The following is a 21,472-nucleotide window of genomic DNA, read 5'->3' as shown; positions in this document are numbered from 1 at the left end:
TTTTTTTCAGTTCACTGGTCTCTGCACAATGTTCTATCGTTACAAAAAAGCCCTGTGAAGAAGCACTGGGAAGAAGAAATCAAAGGGCTGGTAACTGGATTCAAACCCAAAATCTCCGCGTGGGAATCTAATGAGCCAATTAGCTGATTCCTCTTTTATTGAAAAATCATCAATGGTAAAAAAGCTGTAAATATCTAAAGGGCGAAATAAACTGGAGATGAGTTTCTTTTTAAAGACCCTTTCACTAAAATTGTACGATGTTACATTTACCTATTCAATAGTAAGAATAGCATCCGTCACAAAAATTTCCAATTTGAAGTAAATCGCATGCACGAAAGTGTGATTCACTCGTACAATTTCTAGTCTGATATTCCCTATCATCTTTGTTTGAATGCAGTTCTTGAAATTGATTCCAGAGGATCTGTGGCCGATATCTGAGATATCTTTTTGTTATTGTAAACATATATATAAGGCATTCGTAGTTAAAAAAACAAAAATCATGAGATTTGTAGAAGGTCCTGTGATTTTTTACATCAGCTATTTGAATTTATTATGTTTTTTTAAAATATTTACATTTTATTTCGGCAATCTTTTTGGGTATTGTTACCTAAGTTCCAATCCCAAATCCTATGCTTATCATTTCTTCGATGAAGAACATCCTTTTATCATATCATATCTTTATCATATCTCCCTGTCACCTAATTTGGATCGTTAAATTAGCAGTTCAATAACAAAGCAAGATATGTAGTTAGTAAGTTTCATTCAGTTTTTCTAGGAACCATAAACGTGCACTCATTTTACTAATTTCTGATCAACCTAAATACACAATGTAAATATAAATAATTGTTCGCTACAAACGCGTTATAACTGATGAAAGCAAGAGCAATAAGAGGAAGTACAAATGAGAATAATCAATTAAAATAAAAAACAAAAACAAAGGAATCATTAAAAACCATCCGTAGCAACTTGTATTAGAAATTATTTAGTTACTTAATTAATTAAGTAGAACACAAAGTGTAACAAGACTAATCATCAAAGAGAATTCTTGTAGTGTACGAATGATAACATAAACCTGCCTTATCAAAAACGTGATTTTTTTGAGTTATTATTATTTTAAACAAGAGTAAGCATTTAACAAAATTATAATATAAAAGCAGATTCCAGTCGAAGCTGCTAATTTTCACTTGCCTTGCTGCAACCTGCACCATTGAAGGTAAATTTATTTAGATATATAAGTTCTTTTTTAGTTAGTAATTTGGATAAAAATAGGAGCAAATTTATAACTTGTACATCAGTATAAATATACATATTTAACTATATTTAAAAACTGATTAGGTAATTTCTACTCAAATGAATGTAAACTTTAATTTTTGTAGTTAAAGACAATATTAAGTATACTTTCAGTTCGACCTTCTGCTTTAAACAGAAAACTATAAATGACTTTTCGTAAAATAATTTATGTGGATTTTATTTTCCACTTAAAATGCTTCAGCAATAGACGATAAAGAAATTTATTTCAGGGCTTTTTTCTAGAAGCATCTAATTTATTTTTTCTTCTTCTTTTTTTTTCTAGAATGGAATGCATAAGACAGTGCTCAAGGAGATGTTATCTAAGACAACTATGTTGCAGAAAATTTGTACATCAATGTCAATATTTAAGATACCTAAATGCAAAATTGTCAGAAAAGAATCATGGGTGTAAGAAATGTAACCATAACTTGGTTCCTCTTGTGCACTGTGTTTGCTTTGAAAATGGTCGTAAGGAAGCTATGAAAGAACAAGCAGCATCAAAAGAGACAGCACAAAATGCTATAGAAGAGAATGATGCCAATCAGTGAAGCATATTAACTCTTTTTCACACATTTTTATTTTTTTGCACTTTATATGTGTTTGCATAAGTAATTTGCTAAAATAATGCACTAACTTAGATAAATTATTAAAAAAATCATTCTTCAATACATATGTATGTAAAAGTAATTAATTACATATTTAAAAACTGATGTTTTTCTTTTGCTTTAAGAGGAACGCATAACAGTTAATTTAAATTTAAATTGAAATAACCCTAGAAAGCATCTAGCTCAGGAATCCTGTAGATCCATCTAAAAATTAATTTTTCCAAAAACAATTAAAATAAAAATTATTTGCTTATACTAAATAAAATTTAGCATGCTTTAAGGGAAAGTAAAAATCTTTTTGAAAACATTCATTTGAAAAAAATAATATGAAATTCTTTCTTTATCCTACAAGTATGACTTTATTTGAGTGAATCATGTTTTTTATTTAAACTCACTAATTCATACCTGTGGAGTATCATTTATTCATTAATTAAATATTTCTTTATCCAAACAGTTTTTTTAATTATTTTATTTTAAAAAAACTCTGCAGCAGAAAAATTCATTTCAGTCTATGTAATTGATTAGATACTGATAGATGTAGATCTATAACATTTATTTGATTTTGTTTTATGCATTGAATGTATTTATTGGAGAGGGTTGGGATAGGCTACTCTTTAAAGTGCCGTTCAGTTTAATAATCGGTCTTGCCACCTATCAACGAGATTTAGTTATGTTGCTATCACAATTCCGAATGTGAATTCTCTGAAGATATTTTCAGTTTTCCGCGATTTAATCGTAAATCACTTATTTATTTCTTAAATTTAGTGTTTTAACTACACATTAAGAAAGCTATAATTTTTAAAATAATTTTTTTGCCGTGAGAAATTATTTTAGGAAGGTATAGGAAGAGGGACTATTATTTAAAGTGTCTCTTTAATGAATTGTTATTTTATATTTTTCGTTTATTTACACAATTTTTTATTCGGCTGTTTCGACGGGCGCTGTCTTTAGCTACAATTTTGTATAAAACATCTTAAATACATGTATACTGTACATAGTTTTAGACAATCATTTTTTGACAATTTTAAGATGTATCTAATTTTATTTATAATAAAATCATTTTTACTTGTTTTTTTATTTTAAATAATTGGTTTTATTATTTTATTTAATTTTTTTTAACGAGGAACAGAATAAAGAAGACAAACGTGGCATTTTTAATCAAGTTTGCATTACATATCCTGCTAGTGATTGGAAGAAAATGGAAATAATTCCGGTCCTTATGAAAAATAAGAAGCTTACTCAACATTTTCGCTTGTCGCTTAAATACCGACTTTTACAAGCATTAAAAAAACAAACTTTTAGTGTTCTATCATACCAGCAAACCGGATTCAGAAGATTATCCACACCACAGCGCAAGCTTTGCACCTTACGCAATTCATAAAAATCAGATATCAAAGAAAGTTGTCCCCTACTTGTGCTATTTAGTCTTAATTAAAAAAGCTTTCGAAAGAGCTTGGGTATACAAAATTCAGTAAATTAGGATAAGAGGAAATCTTTACAAATTAAAAAACTTGCCTTTCCCTGCTAGTTAAAATTTTAAATTTCCAAGGTAGCACATCGTATTACGGTCAAATTATAAGTAGGGTATGCAGCAGGATTCAATACTTAGTTCGACGTCCAACAAAATCATGATGTTAAAACTTTTCCAGCTTTAGAATTACAGCATCGTTATTTGTCTACAGATATGTCTATTGGTTGTTTCCAGTGACATCCATCCACTACAAAAGTTTTTAACTCTGCTTTGGGTGGCTTGTCGGTTTTGATCAAATGATAAATGTTTATTAAATAAAAAGACGTGTTTCTTGCCGTTTCTCCGTGAAAGTAAACTCACATTGCCTCAGGGGCCATAGGAGGTAACCTTTGTAGGAACAGTTGATAAGCCAGAAGAGAAAGAAAACGATGGAAATGAAGCGCCGAATATTAAATCGAACCACTGAAACCAAATGTGGAGGTTTGCAGAAATAAGAAGCATAACATATAAGGTTGGTGTCCGTCGTACATTATTAGAGTACTGTAACAAGATGTCTGTCACAGAATTGGATATTTTTTTTTACTCGGAAGTTCAGAAATACATTTAATCCACCTTTATAATAAATAAGAAAGAGATAATATATTATACACAAATTACTTTAAAGAAAAAACATGCACTCACTCTTCCCCGAGTCCTTTAATCGGATTTTCCTCAAAAAGATTTCAAATAAAATATTTAGGCAAGAGGTAGCCAACCCAAATGTCTTTTGGGCCAGTTAGGAAAATCATTATAAGCCTGCAGGCCGTTAATAAAATTACATGTATATCTATTAAATTGAGCCCACTACAAAAACGTTTTGAAGAGAAAATTCAAAACAGAATTATTATTATTTTTTCAATTATTATTCATACGTACAAACATAGTTAATATAATAATCACAAATATGAGATAGTCAAATAATAATTTATTTAATTAGTGAGATATTTATTTCTCAACTCATTCTCTTATCTCTTGCAAGTAGCTTTCAATGCGCGTTTTAGCACAACACAATTGATGTTGCTGGTTTTCATCCGGTTTACCCCAATAGGACAGGAGGTACAGGTATTAGAAATATGAAGGAAATATAAAGCTCCCAAACTTTGTCACCTTATATCTCCTTCATAGATACAGCTAGAAAGCTGCAATTCTACACAATTGTAGAGGTATACGAGAACTATAATTGTACGTATTTTCGGAAAGTTGACTGTATAACTTTATGGTGGGTAAATTTCATTTTCGAAAAAACGATTCGCAGGAGAAAATTGATTCAAATACGCTTACAATTTTTCGTGCCAGATTTCTCAAATTAGCTAAATTTGTTTTTGTGACGTAAGTGTTATAAAAATCTATTTTTGATTCTGATGTTTCAAAAATGTGTTTTAGTTCATCATTACATTGCAAGTCAACCCAGTTTCATTTGGTAAAAATGAACAAATTTTATAAAATTGAGATAAATCTCGCGGGCCGCGGGTTGGACACCCCTGATTATACCTGTATGTGTACAATGTGCACGGAATTTCAAGAGTATGCAGTCAATAACGTACCGATTGTCTTCAGAAATAATAATCCTTAGTATTTTATTTTAATATATTTTTCAATCCTACTATTTTTTTCAATTTTACACACAGAAAAGCAATTAGGGACTTCATTTCCCAATACACTTTTTCAAGTTAACTTGTACAGAAGCAGCTGTTTTAGCTTAAATGTTTTTATTATGATAGCGAAAAACTTACAAAAGGGTAAGAGTATTTCCAGAAATTTATACTCATAAATCCTCATTCTTCCTCAATGTTTAATGTTAAATAAAGGATAGTGAAGACCGTTCTTCAAAAGAGTAATTTTCAAATATTCTGAAAGCTCAGTATTTTACCAAATTATCTATGTAATTTTCTAACTTTTAAATTAAATGCACCTAATTCAAAAAGCTAGAGTTATATCCAACGACTCGCCCGCTTCCAACATTATATTTAGGAACAGTGCATATTAATTGGCATTTATTTTCTAAGAATTTGGTGAACCTGGTTGGTTTCACTTCACTTTTAAAACATAACACAACACTTCCTTGTTACTTAGCCAAGTCAGATTTTATTTAAATGAACTTTGTTGAGAATACAACATTAAAATTACCTCCTTTATTTTTAAATTGTCAATTTTAAATTTTAGGAAATATGTCACCGACGCTGGAAATGGGTCCTCTACATAGTGCACAGAGAAGTATATTTATAGATTATTGATTTAAAACTTACCTCATTTTAAATATTATATCCTTATTATTTATGTTCAGAATAAAAGGTAGTAAGTTTTCAACCTTACTATATAACACGTACTATACCTACTAACTTGATCAATACTGGACACCAACGATGGGCGGTGCCATTCATAACGTATATGTACCAGTTTGCTTCTTACAGGGCGGAAAAACTGACTTCTCTATGTTATTCGATGCCAACTCACATTCGGTGAAACGTAACTATTAATTACTTCTCAAGCCCCAAATAGAAGTCACTGAATCTTTAAATGGAATAATTTACTCACGTTAGCATAATAACATTTATTTGGCCGAAGTTATTATTCATTTTAGGGATAATAATCATTTTTTCAGTTGCAAAGTCAGAAGCGATCAAAATCCTAATCATCTCTACTTAAAGAACTTCCCATTCATTTTATATCTTCAAGTTTAGTATTCTCAACTTATAGAAAATAAATAAAACGCTTTTGAAGCGAAGGTATTTAATGACACGTATTTTCTGTGTTTGGCTTAATTTCAACTTTGATTTTGTAATTATTCGCGCGAACTGTCATTAAATAAAGTGCAGCTTTCAGTAATAAAAATGTATTTGAAATGAAACAGCAACGTTCAACAACTTTTTCAATTTTTAATTTGAAACAAATTTACATACATGGAATGCAGAACTCTAAATAACAATATTAAAGAGGTTTTTACTTCCTCTTATAGATTATTTTTATTGCTTTTTCCTACAAATACATAAACTGTTAAGTCTTTCGCCATTGTTTGAATACACAAAGATACATCACAAATATATTGAATGAATCATTTCAATTCAACGTGTTACAGTGCTTTTTTTATTTGCATTTTAATTTAGTACAGTATTTTATCATGGAAACTACAAATACCAAGAAAAGTTATAAAAATTTGTCATGGAAATATGAAGCTACTACATATTGCTGCTATGTAAAAAATGCAAAGTTGCATTAAAGCTGTATTTTAATATAATAATTTGCCTGCAAATCTTTACAACAATACAAATAAGATTTATCTTATACAAACAATATATTTGAAACTGCTTTTTTGCTCGCTTCCTTTTTTTTGGAATGTGTAAAATCCCTGCAGAATTTAATAAATAGGACTAGGTGAACTTAATTTGTATTTTATAGTGCATTTTGTGTGGAATTTAAACACAAATATCGAATATAGTTTATTCTAAACAAGAAAAAATACCATATGAAGACTTGCTTTTGCTACATAAGTTATGCACAGCCCGTCCGCCATGTACTTACATGACAACTAATATCATAGAACAAAAGCTATACCATAACGAATAGAATAACTCTACAATGAATAAATAATTAATTAGTATTTTATTCGTTGTAGTTTCACTAATAAAAATCTACAACTTTGCAGATCAATGAATTGGAAATTTACATCACTGAGCTCTACTTATACTTGATGCTCTATGAAGTTTTAAAAAGCTATTAAAAAATGTCTTAAATATTCCAATGTTCAATCATTTAACTATTCCATTTAGTTATTATACTGAGTAAAAACTTCAATACTAAAATAGAAATTAAAGTCTTCAGTTTAAATAAAATGCTATTCAGATACAAAACATTAAAAAAAGTATTTAATAAGTAAAGTTTTAACATCTGGTTCTTTCAACGAATTAAAATGTGCACAATATAAACAACAATTCTCTACTAAAATAAATAAATGATATAAATAAATTAGTTTGTCAAATAATTTACAATATTTGGTAACTCCTAGATAAAACTCAAAATTTAAAAATACTGAACGAATGTAATAGAGAATTTATAAATATTTCTTGCCTCCTGCAGTCATATTACAAATTAATAACGAACAACACATAATTTATTTAAAAAAAAAGAAAAGTTACTGGTGTTTTTCTTTAATCTTATTGCATAAACGCTTCATTTGATTTTTAGGTTAAATTTTATTTGCTCTACATGTCACACATGTAGGATAGAACATTAGATTAATAACAATGGGAAGATGGAGTTGAGATATGCGAAGGGACTTATGACCATCCAAATACAGGTAAATAACTAAGAGGCATTTTTTTGTTTAAGACGATAGTAAATTTGACTAGCAAGAGTGTACATTTTAGATCTACTTTTGGGATTTATTAGAAACAGACTATTAAATGGCTCTTTCATCCCAGAGTTATCGAATAACAAATATGGGAAAACAGATTCGTCTTAACGGCAGCTTGTCTCACCAAGTGCTCCTTCTTCTTCCATTTTAGTCAAGAATTTGATTACTCGCATATCTTCATCTGTCTGCCTCGCCATGTCGATTAGCGCCAATAGTTTTTTAATACCAATGAAAACTCTGAAAATTGCATTTTTAAATATGAATTAATCTAATACCCAAAATAATAATTGAAAACATTTAAATAAATAATAAAATATTAAATTCATGGAACCTAATTGTTAGTAAACAACAAAAAGTTTCTACTGACTTTTGTCCTTGAATCTTTTTAGCTATCTGAGCGATTTCTCGCTTCCCAAAAGCATCACTTTCTTCAAGTACTGCTATGAGATGTTCTGGCCGGTTAAGATTAGGGACATGCAATACTGCAGTGAAACCGGAAAGCATTTCCATATCTTCAAGTACTTGCCTATTTAGAAAACAAACGCATGACCAATGACTTTATTATTCAAATACATGTTAAGACACATAACTTTATTATAATCCTAAACAAAAATGTATAGTTTAAAAAGTTAAGTATAAGGGTTGATTAAACGATTAAAGGTACACAAATCAGCAAGTAACCAATATTTCATTCATACTTCAGTTAGTGGTTTCAACCATTTAGAACGTTTGAAAAAGCTTACGTTTTAGATTCAAATTTTAAATGAATTTATATCTTTCAAGTAATTTAGCTGCATTAGATTTTCATTAATAGTGTTTAGAATTTATTAGACGTCACTGACCATTTCATTCATAATAAATTTTTTGATAAAATGTGTATTACACCTTCATATATAGTAATAAGTAGGAATGTTATTTTAACTACATTCCAAATTATTCTTTGAATTTAACTTTATTTAGCTCTTTATTCTGATTAATCGTCACAGTCACATCCAAATAAAATAAGAGAAAGAGTTGATCTATCCCCGTCGTGATTTGAAAATGAAAATGATGAAAGTGTAAGGCTTCGACCCTACCCAAATGATTAAATTTACATGGCCACAAACCATGATAATGTTTTTTTTCTCCGTTCAACATTTTGATCAGCTAAGACCGTCCACCATGTCTTTAAAGGTAGATTATCCGACTAATCTTCTGCCCCCACTCTCTTGTACCTCAGGAACCTGGGCAAACATTAAAATGGCTGAATTTTAGTCTGAAAGAAAATCGAATTTCAGCCTAATTGAAAGCTCATAGTAACTTTAGCCCCAAGTACTAATTTTGGAGACAAGTATGCGCTTCGATCACGTTCTTATTATGCGGTAGTTAAGATCTATCATCCCAATGGCATAAGGCCATACATTAAAATGAATAAAACAATCAGTTCTAAAGCTGACTTACTGGATATCATTCCACGCATAACATTCCTAAGCTCTCAAAATACTGTAATTCCTCTTCCCCCTTTTTATTTTTTGTAAGCTAGTTTTACTTGTAGGACAGCCTATAAGCTGCTTTCAGTGCTAGTACTACAATTTTACGTTCAATGATATTGCTTCATTATTTTTTATGGTTGTATTTCTCAAGTCAAATTCAAAAATAATAAATAATAAAGGATAATTAAGGAAAAGTAGATATAAATCTATATATTCATTCAAAAATGTCGGCTGAAACATAACGTTCTTACCTGCGACTAGTAGTGCAAAGAATAAGAAGTTTTCTTCCTCGTGGAGGTTGCTTTTTCAGCAATACTAGCAAAGCTTGTAGAGTAAGATTAGAGTATCTTGGTCCTATAGGTCCATAATCCAAAAGTCTTTCAATGTTGTCGACCAATATGCAACTTAAGTGAGATCTGTACGCGTCATCGAACACCTACACAGGTAATAAGATCCACTACAATATTACAGATACAAAGTAGAATAAACAAAATAAGTGTATCTGAAAATAGAAAATAGAAGAAGCCCATTATTTTGGCCAATGTAAGGACTATCATATATAGTATTCTTTAAAATAATTTACAAGTTTATATGGTTTTTACTTTGTTTTACCAGCTCCTTAATAAAGTATTAAGGTTTTGCCTGAATTTTAAAAACATAAATAAATATATGTATATGAAAGCTAAGTAATTACGAATTAATGTAAGTAAGAAATTTAGAAAAATTATTACCTTCCTGATCGACATACATTTGGCCTGTTCTGTAAATCCAACCATGTCTTCTGGTGAACAAACTTTAACAAAAGGAAAATCGGAATTTTTTGCAAGCATAGCTGCTAGAGCTGTTTTTCCTGCGTTTGGAGGACCTACAACACGAATGGATTCTTATCAATCAAACAATACATAGCAATATAATTAATAGATAAAAATAATAATTAAGAATATCAGTTTTCTGTGATAATTGAACGTTCTTAATTTTTCATTCTAGATTAACCTATTTTAAAAAAGAATCATATCTGGTGCATTAACCAAAACAAAAGGGAACTCTCAGGTTCACCTTTGTTTGATGGTTAAACACATCAAAATGCGGATATTAAAACAAGGAAATGCTAGAAGCAGTAAAAATAAAAAAAGCAATTTTAGAGTGTTTTCTGCAAATAACTATTGAAAAATGTATCTTTGCTTAATCATTTTCAAAACGGCTAGAATTATCATCGCTCAGATATTTACATCGTCAGCCTACTTTTTTCTCAAGATAAGAGCATCAATAAAAGAAGATGAATGATCCCTAACTTGTTTTTTTAGAAAAAAGAGTTCTATTTGAATCTGTTTGGAAAGATTATTTAGGGATCAGTCTCTTTTTTGTTTCGTAAATCGAAATTCAGCCATTAACGTATACGACACATAAATCAGGCTGCCACCCTAAGTGATAACGGCTGGTTCCCTTGTAATTGGATACAAATATGGGCTATTGAATGGATGAAACTTGAACGAACGTTTTATAATAAACATCTTTATGAAATTAATATTTCATGACATATCAAAATGATAAGAGGGAACACTAGGATGCGAAGCCAAAATAAATTAATACCCACTTGTACATAAGATTTTTTAAGATAAGCTTTAGCGTTGAACTATCTGAAACTTGTAAATTATGTAGAGCAAGCGAGGAATCTCTCGAACACATATTTTTAAAATGCCCCTTCTACAGTTTATATAGAAATAGATACCTTAATAGTCAGTCAGATACTTCTTTAACAAACATACTTGTATGTACAAACAAAGTTCAAGTATTTAACGTGTATAATTGTTTTACTAAAGCAATACTTTAATAAGCGTAGTACTTTGCTACAATTTATGATTTTGTACTGCCTAGATTCCTATTTACTATTATATGTTAATGTTATTTTCCTGAGTTAACAGTTTGTTTACTTTCGAATATGAGCAAAAAAAAACAGTTTATATACTATTGAGTGTCATTTTCTTTTTAAATTCACCTGCAGTTGTATTACGTTTAATTTCTGTGTAAGTTAGTTTATTTCAATTATTTTTAAATCTTAATTCTTATAGTACAGTAAAAAGCTAACTCTTTCTGTAAGATGCAACTTTGTATAAATACAGAAATAAATAAGATTTTTTGAAGAGGAATATTGGAAAATTTAGAATTTTATTTTTATATTTTTAGGGGGGGGCCCCGAGCGCTACCTCATACCCGCCTCACGCTTACACACAACCGTTACAAGCTTCATACGCTGACGGAAAGCCGCACACGCTGACGCGTTCTCCAATAACAGGGGGAAAACATTTAGATTAGAAGAAGCTATTTTCTATCCTTTAGTATTTTAATCATGGGTTTAATTAACTGTAAGTTGTATTGTGGTATTGGGTTCGAATCCAATTGAATCTTAATTAACGTTTAATATTAGAACTTTCAAAATATGGCGTGTCATACAAATTATATTAATATAAATAAAAGTTTATACCAGGATACGCGAGCGGCAGTTTTGAGCTCTACCGGAATGTCCGAATTCTTCAACACGCCAAGTGGCCTGAAACAATGTTTCCCCCTTTCCCCTGTTCATTTTCTGTGTAAATAAATGATCTGGTTGATGAATTAGGAGGAGGAATAACTGTCAATAATACTAATTTTTGCAGATGACATAGTGCTGGTTAGCATACAGACCGGACATCCTGCAAAAATTTGATTAATTCTTTGTGTGATTATTGCAATACATGGGGTTCAGTAATCAATTTAGATAAATAGAAAATTAAGATCTGCAAGAATAAAAGAGGAAGGAGGCCGTGTAAAGATAGGTGGCTACTTGGAAGTAATAAGCAGATAGAAATTGTGGATAAATATAAATATTTACGTGTGCATTTAACTCCCTTCTTAGCATTCGATGTTCATTTAAAAGAAAAACTTAGCGCACCTAAATCTGGGATTAATTGTGCTCGGAAAAATGTTTTGTCAAATCCGAAAATACCGCTATCAACTAAGTACAAGATATTCTATTCAACAACCAGAACAATAATGTGTTATACTGCTCAAATTTGGGGTTTTAAAAAGTTTGAGTGTGTTGAATAACTCCAAATATTCTTCTTTAAAAAGCTGTTTAATTTACCATGTATTAGCCCTAATTATATTATAAATTTGGAAATTGGAATTAATAATATTTATCTGTATTCTTTAAAATTATTTCTTAAATACATTTTAAAAATTTTATAACTGCCTGAATTTAGACTGCCAAATATAATTGCTAAAGAAATTATAAATAAGAAAATATATGAGTTTGAATCGTATATAATAAATTATGTTGCCATTATCAAATTTATTTATCAGATAACAAGAACTAACTTCTGATCTTCTGACATAACTTCTGAATGGGAAACAAATTTAGATAAGTTGCTGAAGTTGTATTGAGACAGATGAAAAACCAAAGGCAATGAAAGGAAAGGTACAGAAAATGCAATTGAAAGTAAACTTCATAGTTATTTGAATGGTTTAGATTGGCAAGCATTATGTAAATATTTAAAATATGCCTTCTGTACTGTGTTAGTTAGAAAATTTAATTATTTTTCAGGCGGGGCTTAACGTCCAACTACCAATTAGGTGAATAGCAAACATACTTTTACAAGCCACGGTAGCTGTAAATTTCTTCTATTAATCATTAAATAAAATCCAAGGCCTCTAGATCGGGAATCGAACCCAGTACCACAATGCAAATTAGCTTCGCAGGTCTCGCCTCTAACCGCTCGGCTACTGTGGCGCCTATAAAATTTAATTATGATTAATACTTTTTGCAATTCTGCTCGCGGATTTGATGCAAGAAATATTTTTTTTTTTTATTGTGATACGTATTGTTTTTCTGAATACACATTAATTATTACAATTATTGTTATTATTATTATTTTTTTTATCATTATATGTCAACATCTAAGGTTATTGGCGCCCGGAGCTTTTTTCAGTGCACTGCCGGCCTCCGGACAGTGTTCTCTCGTTACAGACAACACTGTCCATCACCGGACAGTGAGCTGTAAGAATCTCCTAGGAAGAGAAAATCTAAGGGTCAGCAGCTGGACTCGAACCCGGGACCTCCGTGTGGGAGTCCAGTACGCTATCCGCATAGCTAATCCCTTCCCTTATTATTACAGGTAATACAGCTATCCGAAATATGAAGGAAACGTAAATCTCCTAAAGTTTATCACCTTATATCTCCTACAAAAGTGCTGCTACGAAGCTGCAATTATGTATAATTTTAGAGGTAAACGAGTACTGTAATTGCACTTATTCTTGTAGAGATTTCACTAATAAACCAGCTTTTTATTATAAACCACGATCTATTTCCTTGAGGTAATGTAGAGCCCTTATTTCCTTAATTTGTGAAAATTCGTTTACTGCGTCATTTAAATATTTATTCATTAATTACTGTCTAGAATTTTAAACCTCTATATTCTAGTAGCGTGCGGTGATATGCATTTAAAATAAGTCAATTAAATTACCAGACCTGTATCGTAAATGAAAAAACTAAGTGTAATAGTTCTAAAAAACATTAAATAAAATAAAAATTTTATAAGAAAACGCTCAATACTGATCTAATAAGTAATAGGAAACAAAACAACAATTAAAGGTAGTTTACTAGTCCCCGTGCGTTAGCAACATCTACACTAAATAATTTCTCTTCTTTATTACAATGTACAGAGATACAATAGTTACGCTGATAAAGTTATTAAATTGTATCAAACAATGATCGTGAAGCTTTTTCTTCATTCAAAGTATTGGTTAGTTTCAATTTATGTTTAAATCAGGTAAACAACTTTGTTTTATGCGCGTTTTAAATTACAATAAAATTAGGTAAAGAGGGAGATCAGTCTATTATCTGAAAAGTATAATTTGTCATAATAAAATGTTTTTTTTAAAGTTTTTACCTGTCCCTCAGTAAAATTAATTATGTGGATAGCCCAAAATGAAATGGAAAATCCTAACTTTAATCTGACTTGGAACGGTGTCGAAGACGCTTGCGAAGCCAAGACTGTTTCTGTTCTTATTTTTAGAAGTTTTAATGAATTAAGAAACTTTAGAGATTTCTATTAACAATTTGTTTATTACGGGGATACTTAGCTCTTTATTGATTTGTTTCACAGGGACTAGAGGAACAAGTATACATCAAGTAATTCTCCTATCATTTCAGATGTTGACGCCCATCTTGGATAATTACTATGTGAAAGATAACCGGGTGTAGAGATTGAAATTAAACAATGATGATGCAGACAGTCGGTCACTTGTCTGAAATAACTCTGGAGCAAAATATTCGGCAAACTGCATCATGGTCTTCTTGATGTCTTGCTTCACTTGGGCAGTTATAGTTAAAATATTATCCACCATAATATGATGGAGATGACAATGCAGGTTTTTTCATTATGACCGGTTTATGTTGAGCAGAGACATGTTCTCCACATTTATTTACAGATTCCGACAATTGGAGCAGTCTCTCAGAAACTTCATTCTCTACACAAATCTAATGTACCGATTTCGATACCGATAAATTCGTATTTCAAAATTACGATGCAAAAATAAAAAATATAATACAAAAAAATACGATGTGACAAAAAATCCTTGAATCGTCCTGGTTGCCGAACATCATTCTAGAGAAGCTAATGAAGTTTAGATCGGCGATTTGTTACATTTTGTATTAAAAAATGAAAAAAAAATCAATAAAAATAATATTGAAAAATAATGGTATGAAAATTAAATTATTAAATGATCTTTAAAATTTCAAGTCTAAAATATAAAAAATAAAAGCCATTTATATCTATTAAACACCATCTCTTATTTTCCAAATACAGATTTATGTTTTCCGAACCTTCTAGAAGGACAGAAACAAGTCCAGAAGCTTCCGTAGATCGTGCCTGCTGGCACAGCAATCTCCCATCTTCCAATATACCCGCAACTGGATGACCCCAATTGACGATGCCTCTCACGAGGAAATGATCCAACGCTTCTGCAGCAGTACCAAATGCCTGGAAATAATAAAGTTATCATAAACTACTTTTTTTTTCTTCTTTTTTTTGACAGAATCTTGACAATAGGTATAGTGTGACACATAATTTACATTTTTTTCATGACTTGAAAGAGGATGGGATAGATCAGTGTCGGCGCGATTAGGAACCCCTTCAGCTTACTACCCGGAAATGGATAATGTTCTCGTTAATAGTGTCCTCTACAAAATCGTGACTGGGAAGGCTCCAGAGACCAATGGCCTCAGCTGTTGACCCGCCTTAATTATTAAAAATAATAATGATGCCCTGATTTTAATCTTCTAATCCCTGACCACTCAATCCAACACACCAATCAAATTAAAAATAAAATTAAAAATTCAACCTACGGGTTTAATATCATTTTCTAGAGCGTGCAAAAAATCAGCTCTTTCAATTCGAAGTTTCTTCATGGCTTCTGGATCTACTTCAACTTTGCTCGCAGCCTTAATAAGACGATTCATTGCAGTTGACTGAGCTGCCCTTACAAGGCCTTCTAGTTCAGCTCCGCTGAAGTTTTTGGTAAGAGCTGCCAACTCCTATGGTCATAAAAAAATAATGTGAATTTACCAATTTGAATACTTCTGGTAGTTTTAAAGACGCATGCTTTAATGAAATCAAGTGTAAGACAATTTTTAAACAAGCCTCTACTATCTGTTTCACTAAAACGCAACATTGTTATTTGTTTCGTAATTATTTCTATTTTAAAAACTTAATTTACTTTAATATCGACGTCACCCGCAATTTTGTCAAAGTCGTACATTTTTGCCGTATGGATTTTTAGGATCTGCACACGGCCATGTTCATTTGGAAGACCTATTTCCATCTGCACCTCTAATCTTCCTGGTCGTAGTAATGCTTCGTCGATCATATCTCTTCGATTTGTCATACCAATTATTAATATATTGTTTAACTGGTCAACGCCATCAATCTTAGCCAAAAGCTGATTTACAACGGTGTCGTGTACTCCTGTATTGCCGCCAACAGAACCTCTAGCTTTACAGATGGCGTCCATTTCATCTAAGATTATTATGTGCAGGCCAGAATTAGATCCTAACTGTGAACAAAAATGCATGACACATTTAAACTATAATAGTATCAACTATTACTTTTCTTTTCTTATTAATCAACCAAATACTCATTTACAGAATATATTCACAAATATAATCTTATTTATGTTTTTATATTAAAATCTTTTAGTCTTATCAAATGTTTTCTTACTCTCTTTTGTTCTTCTTCTGCGTCAGCAAATAGTCTTCTAATATTTGCTTCTGATTCACCCACATATTTGTCCAAGATCTGAGGTCCATTTACAATCTTCGGTTCTCTAGCGTTCAACATTTTTCCAATTTGACGGGCCATTAGCGTTTTCCCAGTCCCCGGAGGGCCAAATAAGAGAATGCCCTTAACATGCTTGCATCCTAAAATAAGACAAAAATAATTATGCACTTAATTTCTGTGAGCACTAAATGTAATAATCTAGTTATAACAAACAGAATTTATTGTTGCACTTACCTAATTGTTCGACAACCTCAGGTGGGAAAACTCTAGATGCGAAAGCTCGCCTAAATATAGCATTAAATTCAGTATCTAATCCACCAATTCCCATCTTACCGAAATCCCAATCTGGATTGATGATTGAAATTCGAGCTTCCTTCCTGAAATGTCAGTTAATAAACATTTAAACCCGGAAGCATATATTGAATTAATCATTATCTAATGAATGTTTACTTAGTGAAAAATATTTGTCTGAGGACGTAGAGCACCGAATTTTTTTTCTCTACAAGCCACTTGTGAAAAAGAAAGCTGACTACAACTTTCATTTCAGCCAACATCATAAAGATAATACTAAACTGGAAAGAACTTAGCTGTCTTTTTATTAGACTTAAGGCACTACTATTCCGGCTGAATAGTAAGCCTTGATTGGAGAAGCACGGCGATAAAAATTTGAGTTCTTAAAAAATAGTGCATTTTCCACTTTCACGCAAGCCGACCTAAATGGCTTCGATTTTAGTTCATAGGTAGTTCTGGACCCTCGCTATTACAATGTACAGTTCCACGGGGCAATTCGCACTATAATGTTTTTACTAGGAAAGACTGGCGTACAAGATATTAAATTAAGAAGGGTAAAAAATTGCTTAAAACCCCTTATAAAAAATAATATCTTCGATTAATATTTTTTTTACTTTTATGGTTTTAATTTATATTAATTTTTTAATCTTCTAAACTGATTAAATTTTTTGGATATTTTTTCATTTATGTTTAAATCTTTGGTTATTAGTGTTAATGACCTCAGATTATTATGGGCATTAAATAAGTTCAAAAATCCAAATGAAAAGCGTAAAGATATTGTTATTGTTCCTTAATCATGGAATTATCTAATTTTCTTTCATTCTTTCTAAACTTTTTTTAAAAATATATTTTTGCTATGTAGCTTTTCCATCCGGGTGTTAGCAAAGCAATTTCCACTAAGTAAAAAGTTAGTTTTTCTTATGTACGATATATAAAGGATCAACATTATTATTTTTTTAAAAAATGATTTAAGGCGCGTCAACATCTGAGATTATTGGCGCCCGGAGCTTTTTTCAGTGCACTGCCGGCCTCCAGACAGTGTTCTCTCGTTACAAAAGACTGTCCATCACTGGACAGTGAGCTGTAAGAATTCCCTAAGAAAAGAAAATCTAAGGGCCAGCCGCTGGATTCGAACCCGGGACCTCCGCGTGGGAATCCAATGTCCAATCCAATAACATTATTATTAACAGAACTATATTTTTATCTTACCCTTTACTTTTTCCGACGAGATTTAGCAAAGAATTTTCTTTTTTGTTGAAAATTATAACAGTATCTCCAAGGCAACGTCCCAACTTCGTTTGAACAGGCTTAGCATCCTGTCCGGCTTTAATAGCATTAATATCAGCAGCTGCAAATAAGAGACTTTATTTATTTATTTATTTTCCTGGACTATGCAATGAGGCCACTTATTACTTTCTAAAAAAGAATTTAGTTAAAACACGAATTTCCTGAATTTTCTAAATAAGAACCTAACTTAAAAAACAAGTAACAGTAACAAAAAGTAAACAAATGTACTAGCTATTAAGCACTAAATAACTTAGTATTAGTGATCTTAGATTAAATTAAGTTAGTGTCATCTTAGTCGATTAAAAAAAATTAAAGCTTACTGACCTTCCAAAATTACTACTTTAAGTAGCAATATTTCTTTTTCCATAAAGTTGAATGCTATTTCTTGGCCCACAGTGAATGGATGTCCTGAAAACTGCAAAAGAAACTGCTGAGCCATTTGATCTGTGTCATAAGGTTCTTGTGGATTTGATCTGTGAAAAAATGTGCAACAATTTTATGACAGATTATAAAATATATACTTTTATTATTAAATTACAGAAAAATTGCCAAAAATTCTCTTTTTCTAAAGAAATATTTGAAACGCTACTTAACTGGCTATCCACCTTATCTCAAAAACGAAATATTGCTGGGAGGTCAAATTTCATATTACGTTTAAGTGACAGTAGAGGACGCCATGTAAGGTCTAGGTCAAGACCGGTGATCCAGAAGTTCCACTTTACTGTTTTTCAAAATTTTCTCAAAAACGGCACCGATCTTTAAACTATTTTCTTTAACGATAGTGAAATAATTATAAATGTGTAGATCTATAATTTTTGTTTGTAACATTTTGTCCGGATAACTTGATTAATAGTACTTTTGAGAGAAGTGCTAGTTAGGTTTCCTCTAAAGTACTATATTTCTGTTAGGAATGGCCTTTGTAAAGAGAAAGTCATATGAGTTGTAACACATTTTTGTATGACATGTGGCCTTTGTAAAATTGTCTATGGCCAGATTATGGAATTTATCAAGAGGATCAGTTTTCAATAATTATTACATTTAATAATTGAACAACCATAAAAATCTTTTAAAAAATAATAATAATAATAATAAAACATTGAGGGACAAAAAGCTCAAGTTGGAGTTCAAAACTGGCGAGGAACATCACGGTCCTTTAACACCCGTTCGTTGTGTTGAAAATCGTAGATATAGGGATGTAGACAAAGGGCGAAGAAAGATGTTCTGCAAAGAGCTAGACTTCTTCCACATCTTATACGACTAACCCATTTCGGCGGAATAGATGAGAGAGACTTTTAAATGAAAGGATTATTTTAGTCGATACTAAAAAGAATGAGTGAGCAGTATTCTGTAAGCTATTCTCGTCTCACACGCAACTTTTGCAGAACTATCTAGTTGATAGTATGTTGTAATTACGTTTAGGAAGAGGTATCTCGTCTTTGCTGGTGTGTTCTAGCGCGTCTTTATTTGTGATATCAATATCCGAATGTGCTGTGGGAGGAAAATTTTTAAGTTCTGGATTGAATTTATGTTCCATATGAAATGATTTATTAATTTTGGGGTGGATGTTAGTTACTACTTCGTATGCTTCTGGCGCTTGTGTGGCAAGATGAGTTCTAAGTTATTATCGAATAGATACAGAAATTCGTCCCAGTCAATTGATCCGTTTATTACTGTTTCTTTAGGAGGCTTAGGAATAGTTATGAGTTTAGAGTTAGGAGCACATGAAAATGGCCGAAGGAAGAAAACAAAATTGCAAAAAACAGATTAAGAATTGCTGAGGGATGTTTAAAATAATATATTTTGGGCTAATTTTTCTTTACATATGACAGTAACTCTTAAGAAGGTGTATGACCATTAATAAATGACGAAAAATAACCTTCAACTTTCCAGGTGTGTAGACGAAGGAAAACAATGTTTATTGAGTCATGTACACTCCAACCTAAAAACTTTCCTCGCGTTTACTGTTGCTCTACTAGAAGTGCAGTGCTCTAAAAATTGCATGCATAAGAGTGAGTCATTGTTAGCGGCGATTAGTTCCTGAGATTGTCAGTCAAGTTAATGAAATAAGGCTCGGATATCCGCAAAGACGCCAAAATCCCATAAGAAGTGGCGCTCTATAACTTCATTAACAAACTGGAATATTAATTTCAAGATTAATTAAGATTAGTCTGTAAAAAAAATAAGAAAGAAGAAGTTTGATTGCAGAATCTTCGGAATACTAGGCTTACGTAGACTTAAATTTAGACCTGTACATATATAGACTTACATTTTTTTTCGAATATAATCTGCTTCTAGGGTCATAGAGCATAGACACTGTGATGTTGCCGTGGGAGAAAAATAAAACGGCTTCACCTATAAATGAAATAATTTCAGATTGTTCTTTCACAATATACCCTTAACAAAATACATATATTTTTTTTTATTACTACCCCAATAAACATAAGTAAAAAAACTAGTAAAAATGAAAAGTATATATATATAATATAATATTAATATAAACAGCAGCAATACTATCTTAACTCAAAGAGGTCAGAACTCTTGACAAGCAAAACAATGTATGTAAAGAATTCAGCAAACCTTGATGTCCTGCCCGAGAGACAGAACAGCCCATCGTCTTCCCACGGTATTAAAACCGATACTGCCTTTCTGAATAGCTGGATGCAGACAAAGTTTAAATACAAATGATGTACTTGGTGCAGTGCATACTTCCACATACCTACAAAGAACAAAGTAGGACACAATCTAGAGATCATCGAGAAAAACTTTACAAGGAATTTAATTTTAATATTGATTTTACGGCACTTATTTATGCAGGTCGGATCATGCATTCAACTCAAAAACTGTAAATGTACCACATTTAAAGCATAAATTGTAAGCGCTTTCTTCTTACTTTACGTCTGGTGAGAAATCGTCCTTGCTGCCGACTGCACAATTTACATGTGACAATTCGTCTGTTGGACATTTCGAGGCTTTTAAAGTCTGAAAAATGCATAATCTCGATTATCGTAAGAACGGGTTCAGCCTAATACTCATAAAGATCAAACAGTTCTTTATTTGTGAAAACAAATATTTAAAAGAGAAAAATCTTAAATAAATAGAATTCCACATATACATGAAAACATTATTTACGAGTACTTACTAGTGCCATAACGGCTTGTACTTAATTTTATCCCTAAATGGATGGACTTAAGACTTCAAAAACTGAACTGCAATGCAGGTCAGCTGATGATAAATTCAATAAAATTCTATTACTAAAAATTTATAAAAAATAAATTTAAATGAATACAGTTTATATTTAAAATATAATTGCAAACATTACTTTCAATTTTATTGAAAAGTGTTCAGTAGCAATT

The 21,472-nt window shown here is 31.2% G+C and overlaps 2 protein-coding genes and 1 long non-coding RNA gene across 3 annotated transcripts in view; 1 reads left to right on the top strand and 2 right to left on the bottom strand.

Annotated features, from left to right (window-relative positions):
* The window catches only part of LOC141450482 (very long chain fatty acid elongase AAEL008004-like), a 194,104-nt gene extending 188,374 nt beyond the window's left edge, over positions 1-5,730 (bottom strand). Inside the window, exon 1 of the mRNA XM_074120979.1 lies at positions 5,652-5,730. The gene's annotated coding sequence lies outside the window, so the exon portion shown is untranslated. The remainder of the gene's footprint in view (positions 1-5,651) is intronic.
* Positions 1,148-2,000, top strand: LOC141450486 (uncharacterized). Its single transcript, XR_012456122.1, has 2 exons — positions 1,148-1,213; positions 1,574-2,000. It is a non-coding gene; the product is annotated as an uncharacterized lncRNA (long non-coding RNA).
* A 531-nt stretch (positions 5,731-6,261) lies between the features above and the next one.
* LOC141450471 (vesicle-fusing ATPase 1-like) lies at positions 6,262-21,410 on the bottom strand. The gene is made up of 15 exons (XM_074120956.1): positions 21,259-21,410; positions 21,010-21,098; positions 20,697-20,835; positions 20,386-20,471; positions 18,444-18,592; positions 18,042-18,180; positions 16,776-16,918; positions 16,482-16,681; positions 15,982-16,317; positions 15,611-15,799; positions 15,089-15,245; positions 9,960-10,093; positions 9,480-9,664; positions 8,124-8,282; positions 6,262-7,993 (listed from the first exon to the last, which is right to left on the bottom strand). The coding sequence occupies exons 1-15, from the start codon at positions 21,265-21,267 to the stop codon at positions 7,861-7,863; spliced, it is 2,247 nt and encodes a 748-aa protein (XP_073977057.1). The 5' UTR covers positions 21,268-21,410; the 3' UTR covers positions 6,262-7,860.
* Between the last annotated feature and the right edge of the window lie 62 nt (positions 21,411-21,472).

The sequence above is a fragment of the Rhodnius prolixus genome, unplaced genomic scaffold (genome assembly GCF_049639745.1).
Source record: "Rhodnius prolixus isolate KJV_2025 unplaced genomic scaffold, Rpr scaffold_2, whole genome shotgun sequence".
NCBI classification, from domain to species: Eukaryota; Metazoa; Arthropoda; class Insecta; order Hemiptera; family Reduviidae; genus Rhodnius; species Rhodnius prolixus.
This window is presented reverse-complemented; position numbering and strand designations above follow the sequence as displayed.

What these genes read in the sequence shown, in the direction of transcription:
- LOC141450471 (XM_074120956.1), bottom strand. An exon ending in CTCTCGGGCAGGACATCAAG is followed by an intron (nt 20,472 to 20,696) that starts GTTTGCTGAATT and finishes TTTCATTTATAG; the next exon opens with GTGAAGCCGTTTTATTTTTC. An exon ending in CTTTGCACTACTAGTCGCAG is followed by an intron (nt 8,283 to 9,479) that starts GTAAGAACGTTA and finishes TTTTCTAAATAG; the next exon opens with GCAAGTACTTGAAGATATGG.